Genomic DNA, 27011 nt, shown 5'->3' with positions numbered 1-27011 from the left:
GTCTGATGCGGCGTCTTCGCTATTGGATAAGTCAATATGTCCTGAATTTTAGGAGGGTTTCCGTATCTAGTGCACTCTGTTAGACAGTGCTCACCTGTTGCAGTAAGATAGTAATATGCACCTTATCACCTATGCATGGTGCAAGGCTTTGAGTTACAGAGCTCCTCACGCTGTGGAGAAGATTAGGTCACATTTACCCATTTTCCCATATTTGGTCCTTATGAAATGCCAACAGATTGCTCCATGACTACACAAGGCATGAAAAACGTTGACCTGAAGTATAGACCCCAGCTTACCAGCAGGTCCATAGGTGATCGACACTTTCACACAGTGATAGGGGCCATTAGTTCCTCAATTTCTCTTCCACTGTTTTTAATCTCAACATGGACCAGGAAGATCACATTAACCGCATCGATGCTGATGACAGAACCGCTCCGTCATCAGCCGCGGTGTCGCTGTGCTGATGACGGAGCGGTTCCGTCATGGCCCGCCCGACGCGCCTGCGCGGCGCGTTCTATTGAGAGGGCGGGTCCATGACGGAACCGCTCCGTCATCAGCACAGCTCACCCGAGGCTGTTGACGGAGCGCTTCCGTCACCAGCATGTGAACGCTGCGCGGCCCCCCTCCCCCTTAGCGCTGCGGCAGAATAGCCGCCGCAGCGAAGGGGTTAACTATATTGTGGCAACTGGTCGATAGTTGATCTTAATATCAGACTTCACCAATCTCACATCTTATGACACAACATCCTCTGTCCTACTATGCTCATCCGGCGTACTTAATAAAAGATGTGCGACAAAGTGCCCTCTAGTGGTGCCCGCCAGGCATTGTAGCGCCGGCCTGGTGAGGAGTATAACCCAATGATGAAGCATGTCACCTTCAGGTGAGGGAACGTAACTTGTCTTAAAAGCACATGCTTCCTAGGGTGTCTGCGTTCAGTTACAGATAATGTCGCTGGGACTGAACCTCTGAAAACAGTATACAGTGATTTGTCTGTTTTATGTTGCTGCTACAAGCTCCTTACCTGTGCGAGTTATCTGGAACGATGCAGGGGCAGACCCAAACCAGCCACATGTGGAGATCAATGACAAATACTGAAGATTTAACAGAGCTTCCAAGCTGGTGACCATTATTTAATTGACCTTCAAAATAAAAGACGCGTTTTTAGTATTCTGGTGACTCATGACCATAAAAAACAAAGGTTATGAATTCAATATTGTGTCAAATACTTAAAAAATGTAACTGAAGGTGCTGAATCGGATGTTGTCCCAGGTCATGCGTGACACCTTCCACCACTATTGCTTATGGGACTTGTAGTTTTGTTTTTCTCATTAAAAGGATGGGCTCTAAAGTCCCAGTGTTCTAAGTGATATTGGTCAAAATCAGAGGCCTGATGGGAGGATGAAGCATGACATGGCTCTGCTTAGCAGTGAGATGACTGACAGTTCCCCAGCCCTTCCATTCTTTGACCTACAGAGGCTCGTTGGCGATTCATATTTTTTTGCAACAACAAAGAAACTTTTATTGCAGCTTCTGTCAACTGAAGAGACAAACATGAACAATCAAGAACATGAGTTTCTGGAAAACTATCAAGCTCCCAATCAGAATCAGCCGCCCTTCACACCCAGGAATTCTTGAGGCTTTGGAGACGGTGAATTGCACGTGGTGAGCAGGAACACTACATGACTCAAAGCTCACTTCTCAGAGATGTACTGAACGGCCAGCCTCATGGCACACTTAGCCAGCTCTTCACCTCCTCCTCCTCAAACTGTTGACCAGCTATCAGGGCAAATGAGCCTGCAGCAAAGCATCGCTGGCTTGGTTCCACACCGGACCAGGCAAGGTGGTCAACTGCATACTCCTCCAAGTCAGCAAGCACTCTGGTCGAGCCAGTCCAAACTCCACATAATTGTTCCCCATCACAACTATATTAATGGTACTAGGTTATGTTTCTGCCAAATGATTGAGTCAAAAATTAAAAAGGTTTTACTATGAAGTGCTGAAGGAGTAATCATGAAGTTTTTCAATATTTCGGAGTCTGCCACAGTACAGGGGACCATTATTTCTCTACAGCAGCAAATCATATATGTGCCCTGTAGAAATCACGTTTGAATGAAACATGGAATACATTGCAGCCAACAATCTATGCAACATCATAGCAGAGTGAAAGATAACTTGTGTTATTATTCCAGCAGAACGAAATGCCATTCCTAATGTGTACGTCATTTTAAAGACAAACCCAGAAAAATGTATGGTCAGTGTTGTTCTTCTGCCAGTTAAAAGACAATCTCCATTAATGTGTCAGGAAATAAAATACTATGAGAAATCCTACTCTATGGCAGGGTGCTGCCTGTCACTATATTGCAGGTTACTTCCAACATAATCTGATTTAAACATACATACTCCAGGGTGCTGCCAGCTATCGGGTCTGCACACAGCAGTCTGGATCCACTCAGGAAGGAGGTAAGCTCTTCATTTGGAGAAGTGGAGAAGTGTGGCTCAATGGTTAGAGCGGCAGACCCTGATGCAGAGGTCTAGCCCGGGACCAGGGTTCAATTCCCCACCTCGGCGGGTCTTGGGCTAAAAAAATTCCACGGGCCTGATAATTCTCGCCTCGGTGCCTATGCCAATCATGGAGTCCCACTCTGCAACTCTAGGCAATAGCTTGCTTAATCTCCACAACGGCCCCCACAACGCTAAGGATGCCTGGCCTCCACCTTGGGGGTGCCCAGGAGTGGACACCTCACAGGGAAAGCCAGGATGGGTTCCACAGCGGTATTCGTACCAGCGCCTTGAGACCCTTGCGGGTGAGTAGTGCACTATACAAGTATTAATTTACATTTACATTTTACATTCATTTCATCTTAAGCCCTTAGGTTACATTCACAGCCTGATAGGTCCGGAGAACTTTATCCGCGCTCTAACTGCGCCGAGTAGATAGATGTAGCACATCATAGGCTGTGTTGTGTGCTGGGGGATGCCTGGCATCTTATTATCGTTGGCGGGAGGATGCAGCTCTGATAGGAGCTACTACAAGAAGAGCAGAGAAACAGGACCACAGATCGCCACAGAGCAAAAACTGCCCAGAAGCTAAAGAAAGAACTCTGGAACAGCAAAACTCCTCCACCCTGGAGATTCTCCAGGATAAGCAAATGATGGTAAGGAAATGCAAACTGCTGCATTAAGGTCACGCACTACAACATCTTTCCCTTTAAACAGAATATAACAGCCTTCAATAAAAAACTAACCACAAAGCAACAGAATTAGAAAATGCATTTCCAAATGCTGCAAAAAAAAAAAGGTTAATACAAATTAATAATATTAAACTTTTTTGGTACCTTAGTAATGTGCTTACTTCTTGGCTTTACTCCATCTGCAGCAATAACGCTCTGAAAGGAGAAATTACTGCTGTGAGTCTCAGAGTCATCAGCATTACTAGTCTCAGTCACGAAGACTGCGGTGTCGGAAGATAACTTTCTCTTATTTGGCTTTATAGTTCCACCAGTCACGCCATCGCTTTTAGCAGACACGCTACTGTAAGCAGCATCATAACTTCAGGCAGATCAGCAAAGCGGATATCACCACTCACATTGGGTGAACAGACTCGTCTCTGCAACATACATCCACTCTGTTCTAAAATTTGCTTGGGGCTGTCAAAATGCTGCAATGTATTCGCCACACTTTCCTGACTACCTTGTTTTAAAAAGTTATGACATTCAAGCGTGATTCTTGGTTCGTCTGTAAGCTGAAGTTTTTTAGAGATACTATTGCCACACAATACTCGTACCATATTTCAATCTGTCCACATGGTGCTTCAACCCTGGTAGGTTATCAACTGCCTGTTTTGCAGATAATGTTAGATAGTTTCTGTAAGAAACTGAATTATTATTTGCAGTAGATGTGGAACAATCACAACCGTTGTCAGAGTGAACTTTCAAAGCCATTCAATTAACCTAGGATCAACCTCCTGGTACCTAAGCACCAAACAGACAGGCTTAACTTAAGGTAATATGTAAAATATTTATGCAGAAACCAAAAAAGTAAAAGTCAAAATGCAAAACAATAAGAAACCCAAAACCGAAATCGAAAAATAAAGCAAAATGTATTGAACAAAATGACACTAAAATGACAAAATCCAATAAGGGGAATGAGATATGAACTGTAATGCTGTAAGAATCACAAGGTTCCAATGGATGAGGGGCCCAGGCATGGAGTAGTCTCTCTGGAGCTGACTGCCAAGTCAGAGGAAACCGGAGGCTACCGCCTGCAAGCACATAGTGCAGGAATTAGCCGCAGTGGTCCAAGAAGACATCTAGTGCTCCAGGCTCAGATAGGGCTGCTGGCCTACAATGGAGATTCACGGCAGGATTGGGCGCAAAGTGCTTAGAGTATTGAGAACAAGCAGCAGATGCCCAGCAGGGCAATAGCAGACGTTCGAAGGCAGCAAGGCCCGGACGAGACTGAAAGGGAGTGACACCTCGGTCCCTCAACATCAAGCAGCATCGTAGTGGAGCTCAGCGGGAGGACAACCTGGTGACTGCCACCCACTGGGGCTGGGACCCCCATGACAAGGCAGGCCGATCTGGTGATGTGGTAAGAGATATAGCAGCCATGTTCTCAGCGAGAAGCAAGAAGGATCAGAATCTAAGAAAGATGCTGACCAAGCTCCCGATGACCGGCAGCAGAGAAGGGAGGTTCTCCCCAACGACACAAATCAGTCAAGATGCGGACCACTCTGAAGCCCTAGTTACCCACGCCTTTTTAGAGTCGCTATTCGGTGCATTACAAGGCGACTTGCAGATGCTAAAAAGGGAAATAGTGGGGGAGATGGAGGAGATAACCGATGGAGGCCACAAATTCCCAAACTGCATCAACGTCCCCCTTATGATAAGGCGGGACGTCGATGCCGTTGGGGACCGTGTGGCCTCCATCGAGGATCAGGAGCAAGCCCGGGAAGAGGAGGTGGAGCATCTACAGCAAGAGATACTCCGGCTCAAGGCTCAACACAGCGATCTCCAGGCACAAACAGAAGACCTGGAGAATCGGTCTTGGCGAAACAACATCTGCGTTAAGGGAGTTCCACCTAAAGAAGAAGGGCCAGACATCACACAATACCTGCAGGTTCTCTTCAGGAGCATACTGGGTGCCCCCACCGGATATTTTGGCTTACATTCCAGACTTTCAACTAAAAGAGTGTATATTACGTGCTGCCAGGGACAAGCAACCACTAAGATATCAGGACCACTCTGCAGCTTTGTACCACTACCTGGCTCTAATACCCCTTCAAAAGTGTTGGGTGTTCCTAGTGGCAACCACGCGTCTTCGAAATCAAGGAATACCGTATTCTTTGGGTCACCCTTTCCGGCTGATTTTCATATGGCAGGGCAAACTTCCCCAGCTCAGATCAATGCAGGACACTTGCCAGGTGCTGGCCATCGAGAATCCAATCCAGGAGGAAACAGAGGGCCCACAGACCAAAACTACTCGAGAAAGATGGCAGAAGGTCTAAGGGAGGCGTAGCACAGAGCGAGCGACGAGACCGGACCCCAAGACCATGACACAAGAAAGACTGGCAGTGCTGGAGACATTGTCGAAGGAGACATTCCCCCATGATGACACCGTGAACGACTGAGGGACAGATAAGTGACATTTGCAAGGCTGGGTGGGCGGCGAAGAAGTCTGCGGGGAGCGTAGAGACACGGGGAGTGTGGAGACACAGGGAACTGGACGCACACGTTCCCAACTATTCCGACTTCCAAGGACGCACACGTACGAATTGCGGGCCCTGGACAATTTGAGGTTAATGGGTTTCTAAGTTGGGGTAAGGGAGGGGAGGGTGGAGAACTGATATGCAGGTTAAAGGCGTTGACGAGACGATCAAAGGGCAATGGAGGCTGGGCAGACGTTGGGAGCTCAGGGGGAAGAGGGATCACAGGGACCCAAATACGGGCCAAAGCTGGTGCACTCACTATGGCACCCTATTTCCCAGCCCACACTGAAATCACACTCTCAATGCGAGAGGTCTCAACAATCCCAATTAAAGGAGGTCCATCCTTTCCTACCTGGATAACATGGAGGCAGATCTGTGCCTCCTCCAGGAGACACAGCTCCTCTCCAAAGATTGGCTTAGAATGAGGTCAAAACTCTTTCGGCAGAAGTTATTTTCATCTACCCTGGATAAGAATGCGGGTGGCTATTTTAGTAGCCAAGCGTTTTAAGGGGACAGTGGGGGAAAAGGTGTCCGAAATCAAAGAGGTTGATGGGAGCAGGGCCATCGATAGAGTAGTTGTAGATATGAGTATTTTAGATGCCGAAATTGTGTCACAAACCGCCAGAGTTACTGCTCCCGCAATCCCCCTTCACCCGAGATACGATCAAGCCAGGGGCTGCCTCATTTGCCTAAAGATAGAAATGGGTCCACCGCTCTCCCACCCACCTATACCAATAACCATTTAAAATACCAACCCCACCAGGGATGGTGCTAATAGGTTAAACAGGCCCAGGAGCTCGAATCAGAACAGGCTGTCTAGTAACTCGTGCATTAATGTTCCTGCCGCCCCAAGTATGAATGGCTAATCAGGATGTCCTGAGTCTGCCGCCCGCTGCTTGCCCTTATGTGTTGGTACTGGCAGGAGTACCTACTTTAAAGAGGGATCAGCATGAGTCATGGGACCAGCTACGCAATCAATGTGCGGACTGGCTATCAAGGAAAAGAAGCTTCCATGTATCCGAAATAAAGGATGTTATTATGGCACGCAGGGTTGGGTGAGTCAGTGCATCTACAAAAAATATCGAAGGGGACAGTATTCTAATTAACTTTTGCAGACCTTCTTTGGTGAGACACCTACTAAGGTGTTGCGAATTCATAACACCTAATAGCACTAACATATGCGCACTACCTCTTGGTTATTTCTACAAACCAAGTCATGCTCCTTTCACCAACAATTCCTCTTGAATTACTACCTCTAATAGGTTCTAGGCCTTGTCTGGATTAGAGACCCAGGACTGACTATCAACTTTTGGGGAAAATACTGATCCTGCTATTAGGTTAACTCATGCCCTGCCAGTAACTGAGTGTACTATTCCCACAACCCACTTATCCCCCTATGCTAACGAAGGCCTCAGCAAGTTCAGACCTCCATATCTTAAGCTGGAATGTTGCAAGGTCATACTCTAACCTTCACCAGCCCGATTGGGTACAATTTATTAAAGACCACGATATCCTTTTATCTCAGGAAACATGTGCCACACAAGAATTGGATATTGAGGGGTTTGAGTGCCATAACATCCTAGCAACAACCCCCAAGCAGGGTCGACCATTTGGGGGTTTATCAATCTGGGTCAATATTAAGACAGGGGGATGCATAAAAACTGTACATACAGATAACAATAAATTTCTAGGCATATTATTTAATAGGGGAGTTTTCTTTTGGATAATTAATTTTTATAACAATGATTTTCATTCTGTTCCAAATATGCATTTTATAAATGTGTTTAATTTTATTGCATCTATTGGAAAATCCAAAGACTCTTTCAAGTCAGTAGGAATCTGTCTGGGGCGATTTTAATGCTAAGCTATCTTACTCATGGTCAAGCGAATATTCGCACAGCTGTGGAAAAGTAAATTTTGCCATGTTCTGTGTCCCTACGTGTTCCCCATCTTATGTTATGTGTGCATGATTAATATGCATATGTATTCCCCATGTTTGATTAAAGACGCAATTACAGTTGTGTCCATCTCTAGTATGCTAGTTTCCAGTTCTCGTGAAAGCTACGAGTATTAGGCCTATGTAAAGTTACGTTGCCACATTTCTCAGTGTGCACGTTATTTCATTGAAAAGTCCCCGTTTCTAGGCCTCAAAAGGGCCCGGACACCAGATTCAGCTCCTGTCTCCTGAACCCTCGCTGAGGAGCGATACAGCCCCCACCTGTATCCTCGACCCTTCACTTACTTCCTGCCTCACAGTGCCCGGCTCGGCCTGGCTCTGCCTACGAGTCTGCCAAGAGTATGTTATGATTCTAGTTATCAGTCCAGCCCTCCTTCTCTGCATTCCTAAGCTACTGAATCGCATCAATAGTTTCCGTCATTGTCTAGCCTTTACGTCTCCATGTAAGAGAAATACTGCATTTAATGGTCATTTAATATTCTTCAACGCACTACATGTAGAATAATGCATGCTCCAGTCTAAGAGTCTGTTAGCCTCTCCCCTCCTGACTTTTAGTTTATATCAACATGTTCTCTAAAACATCAGATACTAGATAGGGTTTAGGTACATGTCGCCCTGACTCTCCAGACTTCAGTCTCTACTCCTAGCACAGAGTTCATAGCCCCCAGCTTCTCCTAGTAACACGTCATTGTCAGTTTGCGCGCACCATTAGGTTAGAGGTCCCGGCTCCTTAGGTAGCCCCCTCCATGTTTCCGCCCCATTTATGACATATTCTGTTACGTTTACATCACATGTCTATGTATACGCCTCTTGTTACACCCACTTTCACCCTTATCTTTCGCGACTGCTATTGACCACACCCACTGCTCCGCCTACTGTATTCACTGTAATGCAATTGTTTTAGTATATATGCTTGTGCACTGTTATTAAATGTTACCCATTCCCTTACGCCGATTCCTGTTCCTTGATCCTGCCCCCGGCAGCGCTGCCATCCTGTTCCCGTGCAGGTTGTCCTGTTCCTGTCCTTATGCTGTATTAAACCTGCAGACTCCTACTACCTCGAATCTTGACTCTTATTTATTGAGCTATCTGTTATTCATATATTCATTCAAAAATAGAGGTATTATTTATTTATTTACCACATAATGGCGCCCGAATAGGGACTTGCCCTTTCCCCACGCGCCGGTGAAGCCACGCCGGCCCCCTGACCCTCTGCAGCCGTGACGGAACCATACCGTGCACGTGCAGATATTTCTGCTTCAAGTATCCCTCAGGCCCACGGAGGAGACGGAGGTGGCGGTCCAGCATCCAGACGAGGCGGTGGAGGAACGCGGCGAGTCCCGACCAGAGCCCAAGCCGAGAGTCCAAGGTCCGAGGTATCCGGAGGCCCACCCGTAACAGAAGTCCGAAGTTCGTCCGTCCGGCGTCGAAGCAGTCCAGTCCAGTCCGAGGCCTTCCGTTCTTGCTGCCCGGTGAGTACCGTTGCTGGGGTAGTATCTAGACAGGGTCAATCTAATTGACTCTGGTCCGTGGGTTTTGGTGGTACACAGACCCAAAACGAAGTGTCCACTTCGGTGGATGCGGGTCCTGACGTGTCTCTTTATGAGACCGGTAAGTTTCGTACTGTTTTAGCAGTACATCTAGTTTCTGTTCTAGTCAGTTCTGTTCTCGAGAAATTCATGTATTCTGTTTTCCGTATTCCAGGTAGTATTCTGTTCGAACTGTTATTTTAAATGTTCTTCATGTATTTTTAATGTCGTGGTATGAGAGTGGAGTAATTATCGTGTTCATTGTGTATTGTATTGTGTCTAGATTACAGTTCAGTCATGCCCTTATTTTCTAAATTACGTCAGTTGAAAACTAGAAAAGGTCTGTTAGAAGCAGCAGTTCCTGTCCCGCCTAGGGACAGTCCAAGTCATTTTATGTATCAGAAGCATGGCATAAGTGCCATATTATATCTAGATTTATGGGTAGAGTATACCAAACAGTTAGAGGAAAAGTATAGATGGCCCGTATCAGGCACATGGGATGCCGAGTGCATCATGCGAGTAGAAGAAGCATTATGGAAAAAGAAAGCCCGACAGTCACAGAAAGATGCCATCGAGTTATGGCGCAAAGAATCTCATAAAAGAACCGAAAAAGAAATCAGAAAGTCAGAACTAAGTAGAGAATCCTTAGAACGAGCCCAAGAAAGGGAACTAATCGAGATAGGTGAACGAGTCAAAACCGAACAGTCAGACAGACAGAGGAATGCCCTTATTAAGGGTATGTACCCTCTTCTTGCCGAGGGCTTGCCAAAAGCAACCCCGGAGGCATCCAGTAATTTTCCGCCACCATTAGTTCCGACCAAGCTACGTCACAAACCGACCGCAGCTGATATACTCATCTCGTCCTATTTGGACGACACAGTCCCAGAATATGCAAATCCTGTTCCGCCAGCTCCTGTAAATAATGTAAATCCTGCTCCTCCAGTCACCGGAGTACCTGCTACGGTACCCCCGGTTCAGCCTACATTACAATTTCCCACTCTGCCAGCACGAAGAGTATCAGTCGACGATTCCAGTTTAGGGGCCGCAGGAGGAGGTCCTCCTGGTACCCCGCCACCACACCAACGTAGAACGTTGGCCGAGTTACATGAATGTGCGTTACAGCGTACGCCCAAATATAAGTCCGTTGCAGATATCCGACGAGCTCTTACTGAATGCCGCTATGATCCAGTTGCAGGTGATGATAGTACAGTAATATATTCCATCCGTGTAAGACGGGTGACCGGGTATTTGGACACCCTACCGGATATGAAAGGAGATCTAGACAGAATATATCGTTTCATCCGTACAGGGGATGATCCAGAAAGTATTGGCGAAGCCATGTCTCAAAGGAAAGCTGAGATCCAACTCATGCTATTAAAGTTTCTGATTAATTGTCTAATAAGAGAACAAGATTACCCGACCAAAGATCTGGCCGAAATGAGAATCCTGACAAGGTGGAGTGATAATATAGCCGAGGGTAAACACAGAACTATCAGTAGTATAGAGAGTATGTACAAGAAAATCCGTAAAGAAATAATAAGGTTACACGAGAAACGCAAAGAAGCACAAGTAAGCGAGAAAGAAAATGACTCTTCTACTGAAGAGGTAGACGACGAGAATACCGCCAGAATAGCGTATGTAGGAAAATCTAGATTTCCAGACCGCCATTTACGCCTAGAGCACAAGAAAACTGTTCCTCATCCAGCACCAGAACAAGGTTCTCTAGAACAAGTATTTCAAGCTACCGATCACATTCTGAAATCACGAATCGGTTATAGTGAATTAAGTACTATGCATGAACAAGAACTAGCCCGATCAGCAGTCCGATGGACTACTGATTCTACCACTTTTCCAGACGAAATAGTGGCACAAATGTTTCTGAAACTGCCCCCAGCCGAGCAACGACTGGTGGGTATGTATATGATCCAGCACCTCATTACTCTGTATGAGGGTCAACACTCTGATCCAGGTCCGTTACACGATGTCCTGAACGAGTTACTCCAGTATAGATGGAAAGGTCTAGGTACCGATTTAATTAGTGTCATTCTAGAACAGCGCCACAAATATAGAACGTTCCTGAACCCGCATTTTGTTCATGTCTCACCTCCAGAAAGTAAACCCTTTTACATAGACAGACAGAATCCGTTACGAGAAGTACACCCAGTTAGGACAACGGATGGTGAAATGCAAAGAGTGTTTGTTTGCACTCCAGTTACCAAGATGGAACTCTTAGAGATGAAGAAATTAATTCCCTGTCATGACAAAGATCCAGCAGGGTTCCACCGAGAATTAAAGGACATGCTCCGTATGGGAGAATACACGTATCCAGATATTATTAAAATGTTAAAAGTCCTGTTGCCCGCAGGGGTATATGAAAAACTCAAGGAAAAAGAATGGGAGGTGGGAGAGAAAAAGATCGATTGGGCAGTTCTAGAAGCTGAAGATAAGATACGAGTACCAGGTACCGGTCTTGGAGAGAAATGTAAAGAATTACCAGAACTGCTAATACAAGTTTTGCCAAGATTATTAGCCACTAAAAAGGAAGACTGGGATGCAATCTCAGCCTGTAAACAGAAACAAGACGAAGACACTAGTGATTTTTATTCTAGATTTGAGAAATGCTTTATTATTAACAGTGGCCTCAAGACAAGTAGCGAGTAATACCCTCATCTTTTTGTTACTAAACTAGTCGAGAATTCAAGTCCACAAGTTAAGAATCGAGTTTTGAAAGTCGAAAGTACCTGGCAAGCTAATACCCCGTCCCAGATGTTACAGATGCTTCAGTATCACCAGAATAGAATCAGAGAAGAGCAAGATCATGAAAGAAAACGTATGAAAGACACGAAAATGAAAGTACTAGTTGCACAATCTATTCCACAAGACAGTCAGAAGAGGGGTACGAATCAAGCCAGTCATCCTGCACTTCCTGTTAAAGGGACCTGCAATTATTGTAAACAGCCAGGTCATTTTATAAACGAGTGTGCAGTTCTGAAACATAATATAGCTACCGGTAAAACTAAAGAAAGACCACGTCCGCCTAGACAAGAACAAGTTTCACAGACTTCTCAGCCACAGAATGCACAACAGATAGTTCCAGCACCGCAGCCTATTGCTGCAACACAGCATGTTACACAGCAGATGTACCAGTATGCACAGTCCGAGTATCCAGAGTATCAGCCATATTCATGAAACAGCCTAGAGAGGGAGGTAGGCTTGCCTCTCATCGAGATACCTGTAGATCAAGAGGGTCCCTATGTTCATAGTCAAGTATTAGGGAAAGACAGAAAGTTTCTAATTGATACAGGGGCAAGTAGGACCACTATAAGTCACGCCGAAGTTCCAGGGGCTCCGCTCTCAGGCTCTAGAAATGTTTCCCTTGGATTTTCAGGAAAGCCTATTGTAAACGAGATATCTAAGCCAGTTACTCTAGAAGTAGGTCCATTGTCCCGCACTACTGATCTGTTACTTACGAAGTCATGTCCAGAAAATCTGTTAGGTATTAAAACACTGAAAGAATTAGGTGCAGTTATTTGCTGCTCCCCAGAGGGAATACGCTTGTTCCTACGTGACTTCAAGGGTCACTATGTATTACGAGATTTTGATCCAAGATTGTCCAATGTTCCGCAGCATCTATGGGCACAAGGTCCAACTGATGTTGGTTATATGCGAATCACACCCCATCGTGTGACTCTCAAACCAGGTGTAGTGTTACCACGAATCAGACAGTACAGATTGCCACCTGAGGCTGTAACAGCCTTATCCAAAATTATTGACGAGCTCATGGCTCAAGGAGTAGTTGTAGAAACTGACTCCAATGTATGTAATTCTCCGATCATTCCAGTCATGAAACGTACTGATCCAAATGCACCCCCAGTATATCGATTAGTGATTGATCTTCGAGAACTCAATAAATGTATTATTCCCCAGTACCCAGTTGTCCCAGATATCTCTTCCCTATTGACAGCCATTGATTCTGAAGCCACATTTTTTACAGTCATAGACCTCAAGAACGCGTTTTTCAGTGTCCCCATTCATCCAGACAGCCAGTTTCTTTTCGGATTTTGTTTAAATGGAAGGAGCTATATGTTCACACGCGCTCCTCAAGGTTTCACAGAAAGTCCAAGTATTTACAGTCAAGCACTTAAGAGACAACTAGACAATATTCACATGCCAACTGACACTGCCCTGCTCCAGTATGTCGATGATCTACTGATCACAGCCCGTTCTGAACGTGCTTGCGAGCGAGCATCACTTACAGTCTTGTATTTCCTTGCCGAGATGGGGCACAAGGTGTCCCCTTCGAAGCTTCAATTCTGTGTCCAGCAAGTGATCTATTTAGGCCACTTACTGTCCAAGAGGGGTAGGCAGTTGACACCCGACCGTATCCAGTTAATAGCGAGTCTTCCTCAGCCCAAGACCCAGAAGGAGGTACGTGCTTTTATCGGCCTCACTTCTTATTGCAGACAATGGATTCCTCAGTATGCATTTCTAGCCAAGCCACTGATACAGTTAACGACACAGGAGGCAGCCGTATCGACTGTCCTCCCTTGGACATCTGAACATACACTTAGTTTTAATGAGTTAAAGAAAGCTTTATGCCAAGCTCCAGTTCTAGCTACACCGAACTACAGTAAGCCTTTTACACTTTTCGTCACAGAACGTGAAGGTACAGCATTATCTGTTCTCACACAAGATCAAGCAGGACAATACAAGCCCTGTGCTTATTTTTCGAGCACACTAGATCCTGTAGCCCAGGCTCTGCCTGCGTGCTTTAAGTCAGTTGCAGCCACAGCACTAGCTATCAGACAAAGTGATTCCATAGTATTAGGACATTCCTTGACAGTACAAGTTCCACACTCCGTGGAAGTTCTTTTAAACCGAACACAGACTCAGCACTTGACAATTGCACGTTTAACAGGTTATGAACTGACACTGTTCCAGCCACACATAGAAATCAGACGCTGCAACGTTCTAAATCCTGCTACACTGTTACCGTCAGTTAATTCGAATCCTGCCACACACGACTGTGTGGAAGTAGTTAACACTATGACAAAGCCAAGACAAGATCTGACAGATATTCCATTACCAGATCCCGACCTGACACTTTATGTGGATGGTTCATGTATGAGAACAAGTACAGGAGAACTAGTAGCCGCGTATGCAGTGACTACTGACACTGAAGTTATAGAAACACACCGTATTGACACCCTGTCTGCTCAAGCAGCAGAGCTAGTTGCTCTGACCCAAGCCTGCATACACGCCAAGAACCTGAAAGTTAACATTTACACGGATTCACGTTACGCATTCGGAGTTGTACACGACTTTGGAGTGCTCTGGCAGGAGAGAGGTTTCATGACTTCTCATGGAACCAAGATTCAGCATGGTCTCCTTATTCAAGCTCTGTTAGATGCCATACACTTACCGACATCTATTGCTATCATGAAGTGCAAAGCACATACGAAAGTTATTGACACTATTTCTCAAGGTAATGATCTAGCAGATCGCACAGCCAAGCTTACAGCACAGACTCCAGACATGTCAGTTAATCCGACACAGACACATACTCCAGATCCGACTACATGTATGACAGTTAAGGACCCCACTCAAGATGTCATAGATATCCAGTTACATGCTACTCCCGATGAAATCAAGAAATGGTCCGATCAAGGAGGGGTCCAGACGGATCAGGGATGGGTAACGAAGGGAAAAGCCACATGGTTTCTCCCCGACTCTATGGTTCAAGTCATTATCAATACCGCACATAGTCCAGCACATTTAGGAGAAAAAGCTATGTTAGACAGTATCCAGAACATTTGGTTCAACAAGCATTTACGAGCTGCAGCCAAGCAGAAGGTCCGTACCTGTATGATATGTTGCCAGTTTAATCCAGGTAAAAGTGTCCCGGTGGAACAAGGTGGGTTCCAGCCCCCTGACCACCCTTTTGAAGTCCTCCAAATGGATTATATTCAGATGGAGCGATGTCGAGGTTTCAAGTATGTCCTTGTAGTTGTATGCGCTTTGTCCAGGTGGACAGAGGCATATCCAGTCCCAGATTACACAGCCACGACCACTGCCAAGCAGTTGGTTCGTGAATTCTTCCCCCGTTATGGACTCCCAAGAGTCGTATATTCTGACAACGGCCAGCCATTCTCATCTGAACTCATGAAACATGTTTCCCTTTTGTTAGGGTACCAGTGGAAGTTTCATTGTGTACGCCATCCTGAAGCAGCCGGTCTCGTAGAGAGACATAATCAGACCCTGAAAATCCGCATCGCCAAAGTATGTAAAGAGAAAGGTGTGGACTGGCTAGTAGCTCTGCCAGTTGCTCTGTTTTATATGCGCATGGTCGCACATTCCAGATCAGGTCTGTCTCCGTATGAGGTCGTATTCGGCCGCCCCCCTAACATGTGGGGTACACCTAGACCCCGAAGTATTACCGATGTTTCAAGTAATATGCTGACAGATTACCTAGCTTCCTTGATGTCTGCCCTACACTCTTGTCGTTCACAGGTTGCCGCCGCATTTCCAGACAATACCGAGGTGGCACCGCATGAAATCGTTCCCGGATGCATGGTTCTTGTGAGGAACTTTGATCGTTCAAGTCCGCTGGAGCCTCGCTGGAAAGAACCCAAACAGGTCCTCCTGGCCACCCGTACTGCCGTCAAGTTGGAAGGCAGGAAGGGCTGGGTCCACCTGTCACATGTGAAAAGATTTTTTGGACTACAACCTGTTACCAAGAACATTTCCGAGGATTGTAAAGACTGCCAAAGTACTATTCTTAAGGACTGTCCCGCAAAAGACTATGATACGAATCCCTCCCTGTTAGAGAAAACTCCGCAGCAGGAGTATAAGAAAAATTAAGGTCTAGTAAAATAAGTCAGCCAGTTTGATTGTCTAAGTCCTCCCCTAGGTGAAACGGTTAGACCGGTTTCTGACATGTATAAAATAGACCCCCATAGTGAGAGAGTTAGTCAAAACTCAATCCGATGTATCGTTTTTCTAAGCTTCATATTGTTTTTCAGCCTTATGTTTACCTGCACATGTTATGCATTTTATTTGTGTTTTTCAGTTTCTCATGTAAATAAGTCTGCTAATGTTACAGTAGAGCACACGTTTAGTGATCTGCCTCCTCATGAACTCTCATATCGTCTTGCTATGCGTAATAATTCCTTTATCCGCATGTTACATTATTCACACCAGACCAGCAATGCCACTAATTGTTGGGTGTGTGGTCGACTCCCCCCTTTCCAGACCCCGAAGGGAGTTCTGCCACTCTTTCCTTATCCATTTTCACATAATGGTTCGTGTGGAGCATGGTCCACGTTAACGTCATCCTCAACAGATATGTCTTTTCTTAACAGTACATGTTTTCCAGACAAGCAAGGTCTTCCCCACAGAACAGGGTTAGATCTAGAAAATGAAGTTTATAATTTGGGTAATTATTCTTCGAATTTTATGGTCCTGAATGTTCAGTCTGATTCTACTCCAGACTTACCTGCTATATCAGTACTACCAGTCAAAGGCGAATTATGTGTCCGAAAGAATGGTTCCATACATGTAGGACATAGTGATTGTACTACTATTGTCAAGTATAGTGACAGTAGGAAATCTACTTTCAAAGCTTCACGTCACTCTTATTTTGTTTATGGTTAGACCGCATATGTTCGTCTGCCCCTCGATTGGGAGGGAACCTGTTACATTGCCTTCCTACTGCCACCAGTTTTTCTAGCCCCACCTGACTACCATAGGAATTCCCACCTAGTACATACGAGACACAAGAGAGACCTCCCGATTGTCGATTATACTGAAACTGCTCTAGAACAATACATAGATATCAATAAAGGTGTCTTCCCCTACTTAGGTACTGTTGTAAATAGTAAACTGATACGTAGATTAACCAGAACCCTCGAAGCAGTAGTGATTGAGACTACTTCTGCTCTAGGTAATTTAACCGAAGAACAATCCTTTATGAGAATTGTCGTGCTCCAGAATCGTCTCGTCCTTGACGTCATACTGGCCGATAGGGGCGGGGCATGTAGAGTCATCGGATCTAGTTGCTGCATTTTCATTCCTAATAACGCGCCGTCTGTTTATTCAGCTATTACCAGACTCCATAATATTGCCCATATGTTACACCAAAATCCAGGCACCTGGACATGGTCCGGTTGGTTCTGGAATATAATTTCCGCCTGGGGATGGAAAGTATTGTCATTTCTGGGTATTGCAGTAGCGATCATATTCAGTTGCTGCCTCTGTTTACAATGTGGCCCTGCGATTTGCGGCATTTGTGCTACCTCTTGTATTCCTAGTCCCAAGTCCCGTTCTAAATCCCGTTCCAAGAAAATTCGAGACGAGCAAATGATACTGTATGAAATGATAGATGGTATCATGAATATTGATGTTTCCTGATGGAAACGTAGTGACAAGGAGGGAATGTGGAAAAGTAAATTTTGCCATGTTCTGTGTCCCTACGTGTTCCCCATCTTATGTTATGTGTGCATGATTAATATGCATATGTATTCCCCTTGTTTGATTAAAGACGCAATTACAGTTGTGTCCATCTCTAGTATGCTAGTTTCCAGTTCTCGTGAAAGCTACGAGTATTAGGCCTATGTAAAGTTACGTTGCCACATTTCTCAGTGTGCACGTTATTTCATTGAAAAGTCCCCGTTTCTAGGCCTCAAAAGGGCCCGGACACCAGATTCAGCTCCTGTCTCCTGAACCCTCGCTGAGGAGCGATACAGCCCCCACCTGTATCCTCGACCCTTCACTTACTTCCTGCCTCACAGTGCCCGGCTCGGCCTGGCTCTGCCTACGAGTCTGCCAAGAGTATGTTATGATTCTAGTTATCAGTCCAGCCCTCCTTCTCTGCATTCCTAAGCTACTGAATTGCATCAATAGTTTCCGTCATTGTCTAGCCTTTACGTCTCCATGTAAGAGAAATACTGCATTTAATGGTCATTTAATATTCTTCAACGCACTACATGTAGAATAATGCATGCTCCAGTCTAAGAGTCTGTTAGCCTCTCCCCTCCTGACTTTTAGTTTATATCAACATGTTCTCTAAAACATCAGATACTAGATAGGGTTTAGGTACATGTCGCCCTGACTCTCCAGACTTCAGTCTCTACTCCTAGCACAGAGTTCATAGCCCCCAGCTTCTCCTAGTAACACGTCATTGTCAGTTTGCGCGCACCATTAGGTTAGAGGTCCCGGCTCCTTAGGTAGCCCCCTCCATGTTTCCGCCCCATTTATGACATATTCTGTTACGTTTACATCACATGTCTATGTATACGCCTCTTGTTACACCCACTTTCACCCTTATCTTTCGCGACTGCTATTGACCACACCCACTGCTCCGCCTACTGTATTCACTGTAATGCAATTGTTTTAGTATATATGCTTGTGCACTGTTATTAAATGTTACCCATTCCCTTACGCCGATTCCTGTTCCTTGATCCTGCCCCCGGCAGCGCTGCCATCCTGTTCCCGTGCAGGTTGTCCTGTTCCTGTCCTTATGCTGTATTAAACCTGCAAACTCCTACTACCTCGAATCTTGACTCTTATTTATTGAGCTATCTGTTATTCATATATTCATTCAAAAATAGAGGTATTATTTATTTATTTACCAAACAGCAGCAGACAAACATGTAATAGGGGTAGAGAGCTAATGGACCATTTGAACACCCTTAACTTACTTATTGTTATGGAAATGTATGCAACTACAAAAGATAATGCCCCCCTGAACCGACAGGGAGGGGCTGTTCATCTACAACTGATAATGTTTTTTATCTCCCCCGCTTTAGAAGCATGCTTGCTTAAAGCCAAAATTATGGCCACAATCTTTGGGGACCATAACCCAATACAAGTAACGTTACGAATGTCTCCAGTTCCAACGGCTCAGACAGAATGTGGTGCTGGAGATCTATCACCGTCCATAGATAACCTCAGACTGGGTTGGTGAGGCATTAATAACGCAATCCGATTCAGTTCTATGGTTAGGGGAAACACAAATCTTATTAACATCTGTTTAGAGGCCCTGTTCCAAATCCAGTGGCTATCAGCGCCTTTACCGAACTCAGTGGAGCCATTAAATCCTTGCTGTCTAAACCTATTTGTACAGTACTGCGCGAACCTAGATGGTTCAATCAGGAGTGCTCAATTGTCAACAGGAAGCTCCGCAAGGCCCTATCTCAAAGCCCTAGGTGTAATGATTTGGTCAAGTCCTAAAGGTTGACATATAAGCAGGCTATTGCTAATAGGAAGGAACAGTTATAAGGTGAGCACTGAGACGCACTCATTAATGCTGCCAGCTTAAATAATGGGAATATATTTTGGACTACCATTAAAGAGTTAAGATCGATGGGATACCCGTTCACTGACATCAGCTGCAACATAATGAGCACTTCCTGGGAAAGTCACTTTTCCACTATTTACGAAGAGCCTGCTTTTTAACCTGACCCTTTTATTAACAGGGTGCCACCTAGAGTCTCATCAATAAATGAGGTTTAGGAGGCTATACGCCAGAGCCAATGCTCCACTGCCTAAGACATGGTGTACTAGCACGATCGTTCCCATTTTTAGGTCTCGCCTATTCTAGTAGGCAAAAAAGTTCTCAAACCATTGGGCAGATTTCAAACAGTTCACGTGAACACAAGCACGCGCATTTCCCCACATCAAAGCCATCAGCCTCCCTCCCACAGGCTTCACCAGCATGCGCAGTGCGAGCTGGCCTCAATTCTCCTCCCCCTTAATTGCTTTCACTTTCACGGCCACTTCAAAGGGATCCTTTCCCGGACGCTTTTTTTTTTCTTTCGGCGATGTTCTTGTTCTTTTAGGGTCTCTCCCCGAGCACATGTTTTCTTGCTGTTTCCTCATGTGTAGCTGCTCCCCTCTGCGTTTTGATTTCATCTCCCCGCCTCCCCCCCCAGCTTATTCTTATATTTTCCACACCTCCCCAGCTTGCCTTTGCTCAAACTAAAGTCTCTCATCGGAAACAGTACGTGCTGCCTAAATGCCGCTGTCGCCTTAATTTCCTGTGACCTGGAAACAGAATGTTTTATTTATTTATTTATTTTAAGCATTTTTATAAAGCGCGGACTTTACCCGAAGGTGTCAGAGCGCCAATAATAGAGAGGAACATAAATGGGAGCAGCCCCTCTCTAATCACCTCAGCCCATTAGCGGGAGCCGCAGCATGATGTGGGTCTCTCTGCGGCATGTACAGTTTGACTGAGCCACATTAGAAGGCCGGCATCATGTGGTTCCCATTACCCGCTGGTCACAGATAAGCTTATACATGTGTTGAATAATAGCCACACATGAATTTCAATGTAATACACCTCGACCCAAACGATATGCAGCTTTTTAGCCACTTGAGCCATGCAGTGTACACATGTGAAGTGCTGTGAAGGCACGGAGATTGAAATGCTAGTGTGCTGAGTCCAAAAGCAATGCAAAGAGCGCTGGCCACATAGCGCTTAGAGACAGACACACACATACAGAGCGCTTGAAAACGCATCACGGCAGCTGTCAGTAGGAGAACTGTTCCTACAGTGCCCCGGGTCCCAGATGCCACAGTGTGCAAATGAATGAAGAGGTGCCAAGAGGCACTGGCAAGCTCTCCGGGCGACTAACACAGCGTGAAAATGGCCACAGCAACTCCTTCAGAAAGAGCTCAGACAAGGCATTTAGTTACATGAGAAACAACACATTACCAGTTTGAGGCTACGTAGAGTACGGACAACCAGACCCCCTACCCAGGCGTCACTCCTCTGTGCACCAAAATCCTGACCGGTTATCTGTCCTGCGTGATCACTCCAACTCGCAAAGATTTTCAGAACATACATGCACACGCCTCTTAGTGTCCGCCTGCCTGCTGCTTAAGTCGGATGGCGGATTGAAAGGGCACGCAGCGCCCACGCACTAGCATCCGGACTACTGCAGCTTCTAAGCGCTCTAAATGGCAAGCGTCACTGCTACTCAAGTTAATGGATCTTCAAGGTAGGCAATAAGCATCCACCCAAAAATACATAACACTCGTGAGTGCACTATTCAGTCCAGAGGTATGAGTGCAAGAGGCATAATGTGTAATGATTTTTGTTGCTTTTGTACCTGATAAGAGTGGAGCAAGTGTATTAAATTACTTTTTAGGCAGTAATTTCCAAAGAGCAGTTCATGGACATGAATCGGGGCCGCTTCAATATTTGCATTTATTTTTCATGAATGTGGCATGATCCTTAAATTCTAATGGACAATGAACACGTCACAAACCCACCTTACAAACCTAACAAGCATCTGAGATCTGGCAGTCACTCCTTCCTAGCTGTCCTCCCGTTAAGCCATCAGCCTCCCTCCCACAGGCATCCCCCCAGCGTGCGCTCGGCCGCAGGCTGTTTCACTTTCACGGCCGTGAGGCCGTGCTTCAAAGGGATCCGCTCCCCCGCCCCCTGCTTCACACTTTTCACGGCCGTGTCTCGCATTTCTCCTCCCCCCCTCCCCACAGCAATGCCAAGAGCTTATTATTTTGGCTTGTTCCAGACAGATGTTAAGGATTTTGTCTTGCGTGTTCCTATAGTGTTGAATGATAGCCACGCATGAATTTCAATGTAATACACCTCGACCCAAACGATATGCAGCTTTTTAACCACTTGAGCCATGCAGTGTACACATGTGAAGTGCTGTGAAGGCACGGAGATTGAAATGCTAGTGTGCTGAGTCCAAAAGCAATGCAAAGAGCGCTGGCCACAGAGCGCTTAGAGACAGACACACACATACAGAGCGCTTGAAAACGCATCACGGCAGCTGTCAGTAGGAGTACTGTTCCTACAGTGCACCGGGTCCCAGATGCCACAGTGTGCGAATAAATGAAGAGGTGCCAAGAGGCACTGGCGAGCTCTTCGGGCGACTAACACCGCGTGAAAATGGCTGCAGCAACTCCTTCAGAAAGAGCTCAGACATGGCATTTAGTTACACGAGAAACAACACATTACCAGTTTCAGGCTACCTAGAGTACGGACAACTAGACCCCCTACCCAGGCGTCACTCCTCTGTGCACAAAAATCCTGACCGGTTATCTGTCCTGCGTGATCACTCCAACTCTCAAAGATTTTCAGAACATACACGCTCACGCCTCTTAGTGTCTGCCTGCCTGCTACTTAAGTCGGATTGAAAGGGCCCGCAGCGCCCACGCACTAGCATCCGGACTACTGCAGGTTCTAAGCGCTCTAAATGGCAAGCGTCACTGCTACTCAAGTTAATGGATTTTCAAGGTGGGCAATAAGCATCCACCCAAAAATACATAACACTCGTGAGTGCACTATTCAGTCCAGAGGTATGAGTGCAAGAGGCATAATGTGTAATGATTTTTGTTGCTTTTGTACCTGATAAGAGTGGAGCAAGTGTATTAAATTACTTTTTAGGCAGTAATTTACAAAGAGCAGTTCATGGACATGAATCTGGGCCGCTTCAATATTTGCATTTATTTTTCATGAATGTGGCATGATCCTTAAATTCTAATGGACAATGAACACGTCACAAACCAACCTTTCAAACCTAACAAGCATCTGAGATCTGGCAGTCACTCCTTCCTAGCTGTCCTCCCGTTTAAAATTACCAAACAAAGGCATTTTAGATTGTCTGTTTCAGCTCCCAGACTATGGCACTGCCTTTTGGTGATAAGAAGACCCCTGTCTGTGCTTATCTGTTCAAGGAAGCTCTCGTGTCTCTCTGTTCAACTGCTTTCCCTTCCTTCTCCTATCCAACCGATTTGTGGTCCGTGTAGTTCGACTGGTGGTTTAAATGTAATTTGGTTGACAGCACGTGCATTATGAATACTACGAATTAAAGAATTCAAATGTTTGGCCGTTTAAATTCATTTCTTAACAGCGATCACACAATGAGTAGTTTTTACAGCAACTCAGGAGTTCAGACACTAGCCAAACTGGATTTGTTTATTTTTATGGAGGTGTATCACGCGTTAGAGAAAGCCCACGACTACGCTCTGTACTAACCTATTCTTATTAGAGTAAAAATAAAATGTTGCTGGATCGGGTAGAAGTATTATAAATCTTATTTATGTTGTACTCCCTTTGCTTCAACGGACTGCTCGCTGTCTCTTGTTTGATCGGGATAACCTGTGCTGTTTTCCAATCTTGAGGCCCATAGCTTGCCTGAAAGGATAGCTCTGCCAGACGTCCTATATGACTTAAGAGAAGTTCCAACTGGTTCTTAAAGATCTTAGGTTGAGCCGCGTCCGGCATAGCAAAACAGCAAAACATAGCATAGCATAACAAAACATAGCAAAGCATAACGAAACACAGCAGATCATAGCATAATAAAACAAAGCATAGGATAGCAAAACATAGCATAGGATAGCAAAACAAAACATAGCAAAACATAACAAAACATAGCATAACAAAACAAAGCATAACAAAACATAGCAAAACACAACAAAGCATAGCATAGCATAACAAAACACAACAAAACATAGCATAGCATAACAAAACATAGCATAGCATAGCATAACAAAACACAACAAAACATAGCATAACAAAACACAACAAAACATAGCATAGCATAACAAAACAAAGCTTAGCATAGCATAACAAAGCATAGCATAGCATAACAAAACATAGCATAACCAAACACAACAACACATAGCATAACAAAACATAGCAAAACACAACACAACAAAACATAGAATAGCTTAACAAAACATAACATATCATAGCAAAGCAAAACATAGCATAGCATACCAAACACAACAAAGCATAGCATAGCAAAGCATAGCATAGCAAAACAAAGCACAGCATAATAAAACACAACAAAGCACAGCATGGCATAACAAAACCTAGCATAGCATAACAAAGCATAGGATAGCAAAATACAGCATAGCATAACAAATCAAAGCATAGGATAGCAAAACATAGCATAGCATAACAAAACAAAACATAGGATAGCAAAACAAAACATAGCATACAGCATCACTCAGCACCACCACAGCATCACTCAGGGGCACCACAACATCACTATGCGCTACAACAGCATCACTGAACGCCATCGCATCACTCGTTCGCCACCACAACATCACTCAGCGCCACCACAGTATCAATCTGTGCAACCATTCAACAACAACTGGTTCAAATATGTTCTCTCAATGTTTCAAGCTTCATTACAAATCTCACAAAAAGATGTTAATATTTCACTTCTGTTCTTGGATTTTCATCACAATAAAATACACTGAACATAATCTTCACTAAAGTTATTTACAAAAGTTTAAGCTATTGCGATTATAAATTACAATAACTTCTATTTAAGTATTAATTATTCAAAAAAATTAAAAGCCATTGTTATTTGTAATATCAATACATGTAAGTCACGTAAATACAACACATATTGCATTACAAATACTATAGGTGTCACATTTGCGAAAGTTATACCTATTGGCATTGTAAATGACAAAGCTATCAATTTTGCTATTTTCAAAACCAACACATAAATAAAAAATATGTCATTTACAATAACAATAGCTCAAACGTTCCTAATGCGAGACCTATTGCATTGAAAATGCTTGTTAAAAAGGGCGATTGCACACAACCTTGTTGCTATAGACCGATCTCCCTCATAGATAACACCCGTAAAATTTTAGGCAGAGTTTTATACACAAAAATGTTAACCTGGACAGAGGACAATCCGATTTTAGAACAATGCCAACTAGGTTTCAGGGGTAAAGTTGGCACGAACAAGCAATGTCTTAATCATCATCATCATCCTCATCATCATCAAAGCTTTATTTCGATATACAGAATATCATAAAAGCACTTAAAAATATAAAACCACAATTCATTAGCATTACATTTTTAAAAGTAGGTTACAATAAAACCATTCATATTTCAATAAATAATTTTATAAACATATTAAACATTAGCTGCTTTGTGAGTATATAAAAATTTAACTAAAACTAAGGTCATCTAGTATCCTTCGATCTAATCAGCCAAGCCCAGCTCAGAAATGTGGCCACCCCACACACTAAGGTTGTACTAGTGTCAGCCTTGAGCATTCTGAGTGCAGAGGAATGATCCCTGGTTCCAAGCAATAAACACACTGGTTTGACCCATTTCTGTCTGTGTTGTACATAGGCTGGGCATACAAAGAAGACATGAGGGATGTTTTCAGTGACACCCTCACAGATTGGGCAGTCAGGCGAGGTTTGGTGCGGGGGCTTCCACTTACACGTATAATCACGGAGGGGGAGATTTCCCAGCCTAAACTGTATGAAAAGGGATCTATCTCTTGGTTTCTTAATAAAATCCAGGTAAGGCTCCAAGCGGGGCTTTAGTTTATGCTGTATAAACGCCTCAGTCAGCCTGCCTTGGTTTGGGTCCCTTAGTCCTTGATCATCAACCCAAGTCCAGTAGACTCACTTAGTTTCAGCCTTGGATAAAGAGACTTCAGGCTCCCAGTGAGTTGGCAAGCCAGATTCAAGCAAAAGCTTCTTTATATTGCGAATCCAGCAAATTTTGTGAGCACCATAAAGATTCATAACTTCTTTCAAGCCATCTAAATACTTTGAGAGCTCAGGGGTACGCCATAACCTAACCCAGAATAGAAAAGGGCGTAACCTAGCTAGATCCTGATTGGAATGGCGACCCAGATCGCTCAATAATGGTTTAATGGGAGTACCCCTTGGAAGCGATACCAACTCCCTAAAGAACTTATTCTCAGAGGTGATCAGGGCGTCAACACAATCAAAGCCCCACAGCTCTGCGCCATAAAGGGCACAGCCTACAGCTTTTGAAGCGTAAATATCCAAGGCGGGAGCGATGGGCTTAGAGATGGATGTACGATGTTCTCGCCCGAATGCTCCGACTACCCTTTTATGATTTAATACCATTTTATCGATGTGAGGCTGCCACTTTAGATTATGCGAAATTCTGATTCCTAAGTAATCGAATTCTTTTACGTGTTCCAGTGACACCCCATCGAGGGAGAGGGTGGATCTGGAAGACTTACTTGGGTTAAGATAAATGAGTTTAGTTTTCGAGGTATTTATGACAAGGCCCCTGAGGTTGCAAAACAGACAAAAGCGGTCCAACAACTTTTGCAGGCCCACGGGGGTTTTTGATACCAGCAACGTATCGTCTTCAAAAAGGAGGGCAGGCACTTTGTCACCCGCCAGGACCGGAGCATCAGTGTTTATTTCTAACAAAAAAGAGACCACACCATTCACAAATAACGTGAAGAGTGTCGGGGCTAACACGCAGCCCTGGCGTACCCCTCGGTTCACAGGTATTCTGTCAGTTTTTTGCTCTTGAGAGCCCCATCTAATGCGGGCGTAGGTTCCATCATGCATGCATGCCAGAAGATTCAGAATTGGTAGGGGAATCCCCATCTCCCAGGTCAAAGGCGGTCTTTAAGTCAATAAATACCAAATAAAGACTGCCTTTGCCAATGGTAACCACCTTCCAATAAAGGAGTAGCAACCTAAATGCTTGGTCAACCGTGCCTATGCACGCCCTGAAGCCTGCCTGAAGGGGGTGAGATGATGTTGTTCTCCTCTGCCCAAGAGAGAATCCTCTCCAGGAGAACCCTGCCAACCAATTTCTGCCCAGCGTCTATAAGACTAATTGGGCGATAGTTGGCAGGGTCCTCCCTGGGGCCCTTCTTATAAATAGGGATCACCTCAGCCGCCTTCCATGAATTAGGAACAGGTGAACCTGCTAACAGTGCATTTGTCAGATTTGTAAAGTAAATGGCCCAACCATCGGGGTTAGCTTTAAAAAGGTCGCCCGGCACACCGTCCTGCCCTGGGGCTTTAG

At 44.8% G+C, this 27011-nt stretch overlaps 1 protein-coding gene across 1 annotated transcript in view; it reads right to left on the bottom strand.

The window, feature by feature from the left end:
* Window positions 1-27011, bottom strand: part of LOC144758795 (uncharacterized) — a 317831-nt gene that overhangs the window by 10613 nt on the left and 280207 nt on the right. The window contains exon 5 of the mRNA XM_078646450.1: window positions 16849-16867. Within this exon, the coding sequence (XP_078502576.1) occupies window positions 16849-16867 (19 nt within the window). The remainder of the gene's footprint in view (window positions 1-16848; window positions 16868-27011) is intronic.

Source organism: Lissotriton helveticus, chromosome 1_1 (genome assembly GCF_964261635.1).
Source record: "Lissotriton helveticus chromosome 1_1, aLisHel1.1, whole genome shotgun sequence".
NCBI lineage: Eukaryota > Metazoa > Chordata > Amphibia > Caudata > Salamandridae > Lissotriton > Lissotriton helveticus.
The sequence above is the reverse complement of the archived record's forward strand: the minus strand, read 5'-3'. Positions and strand labels throughout refer to the sequence as shown.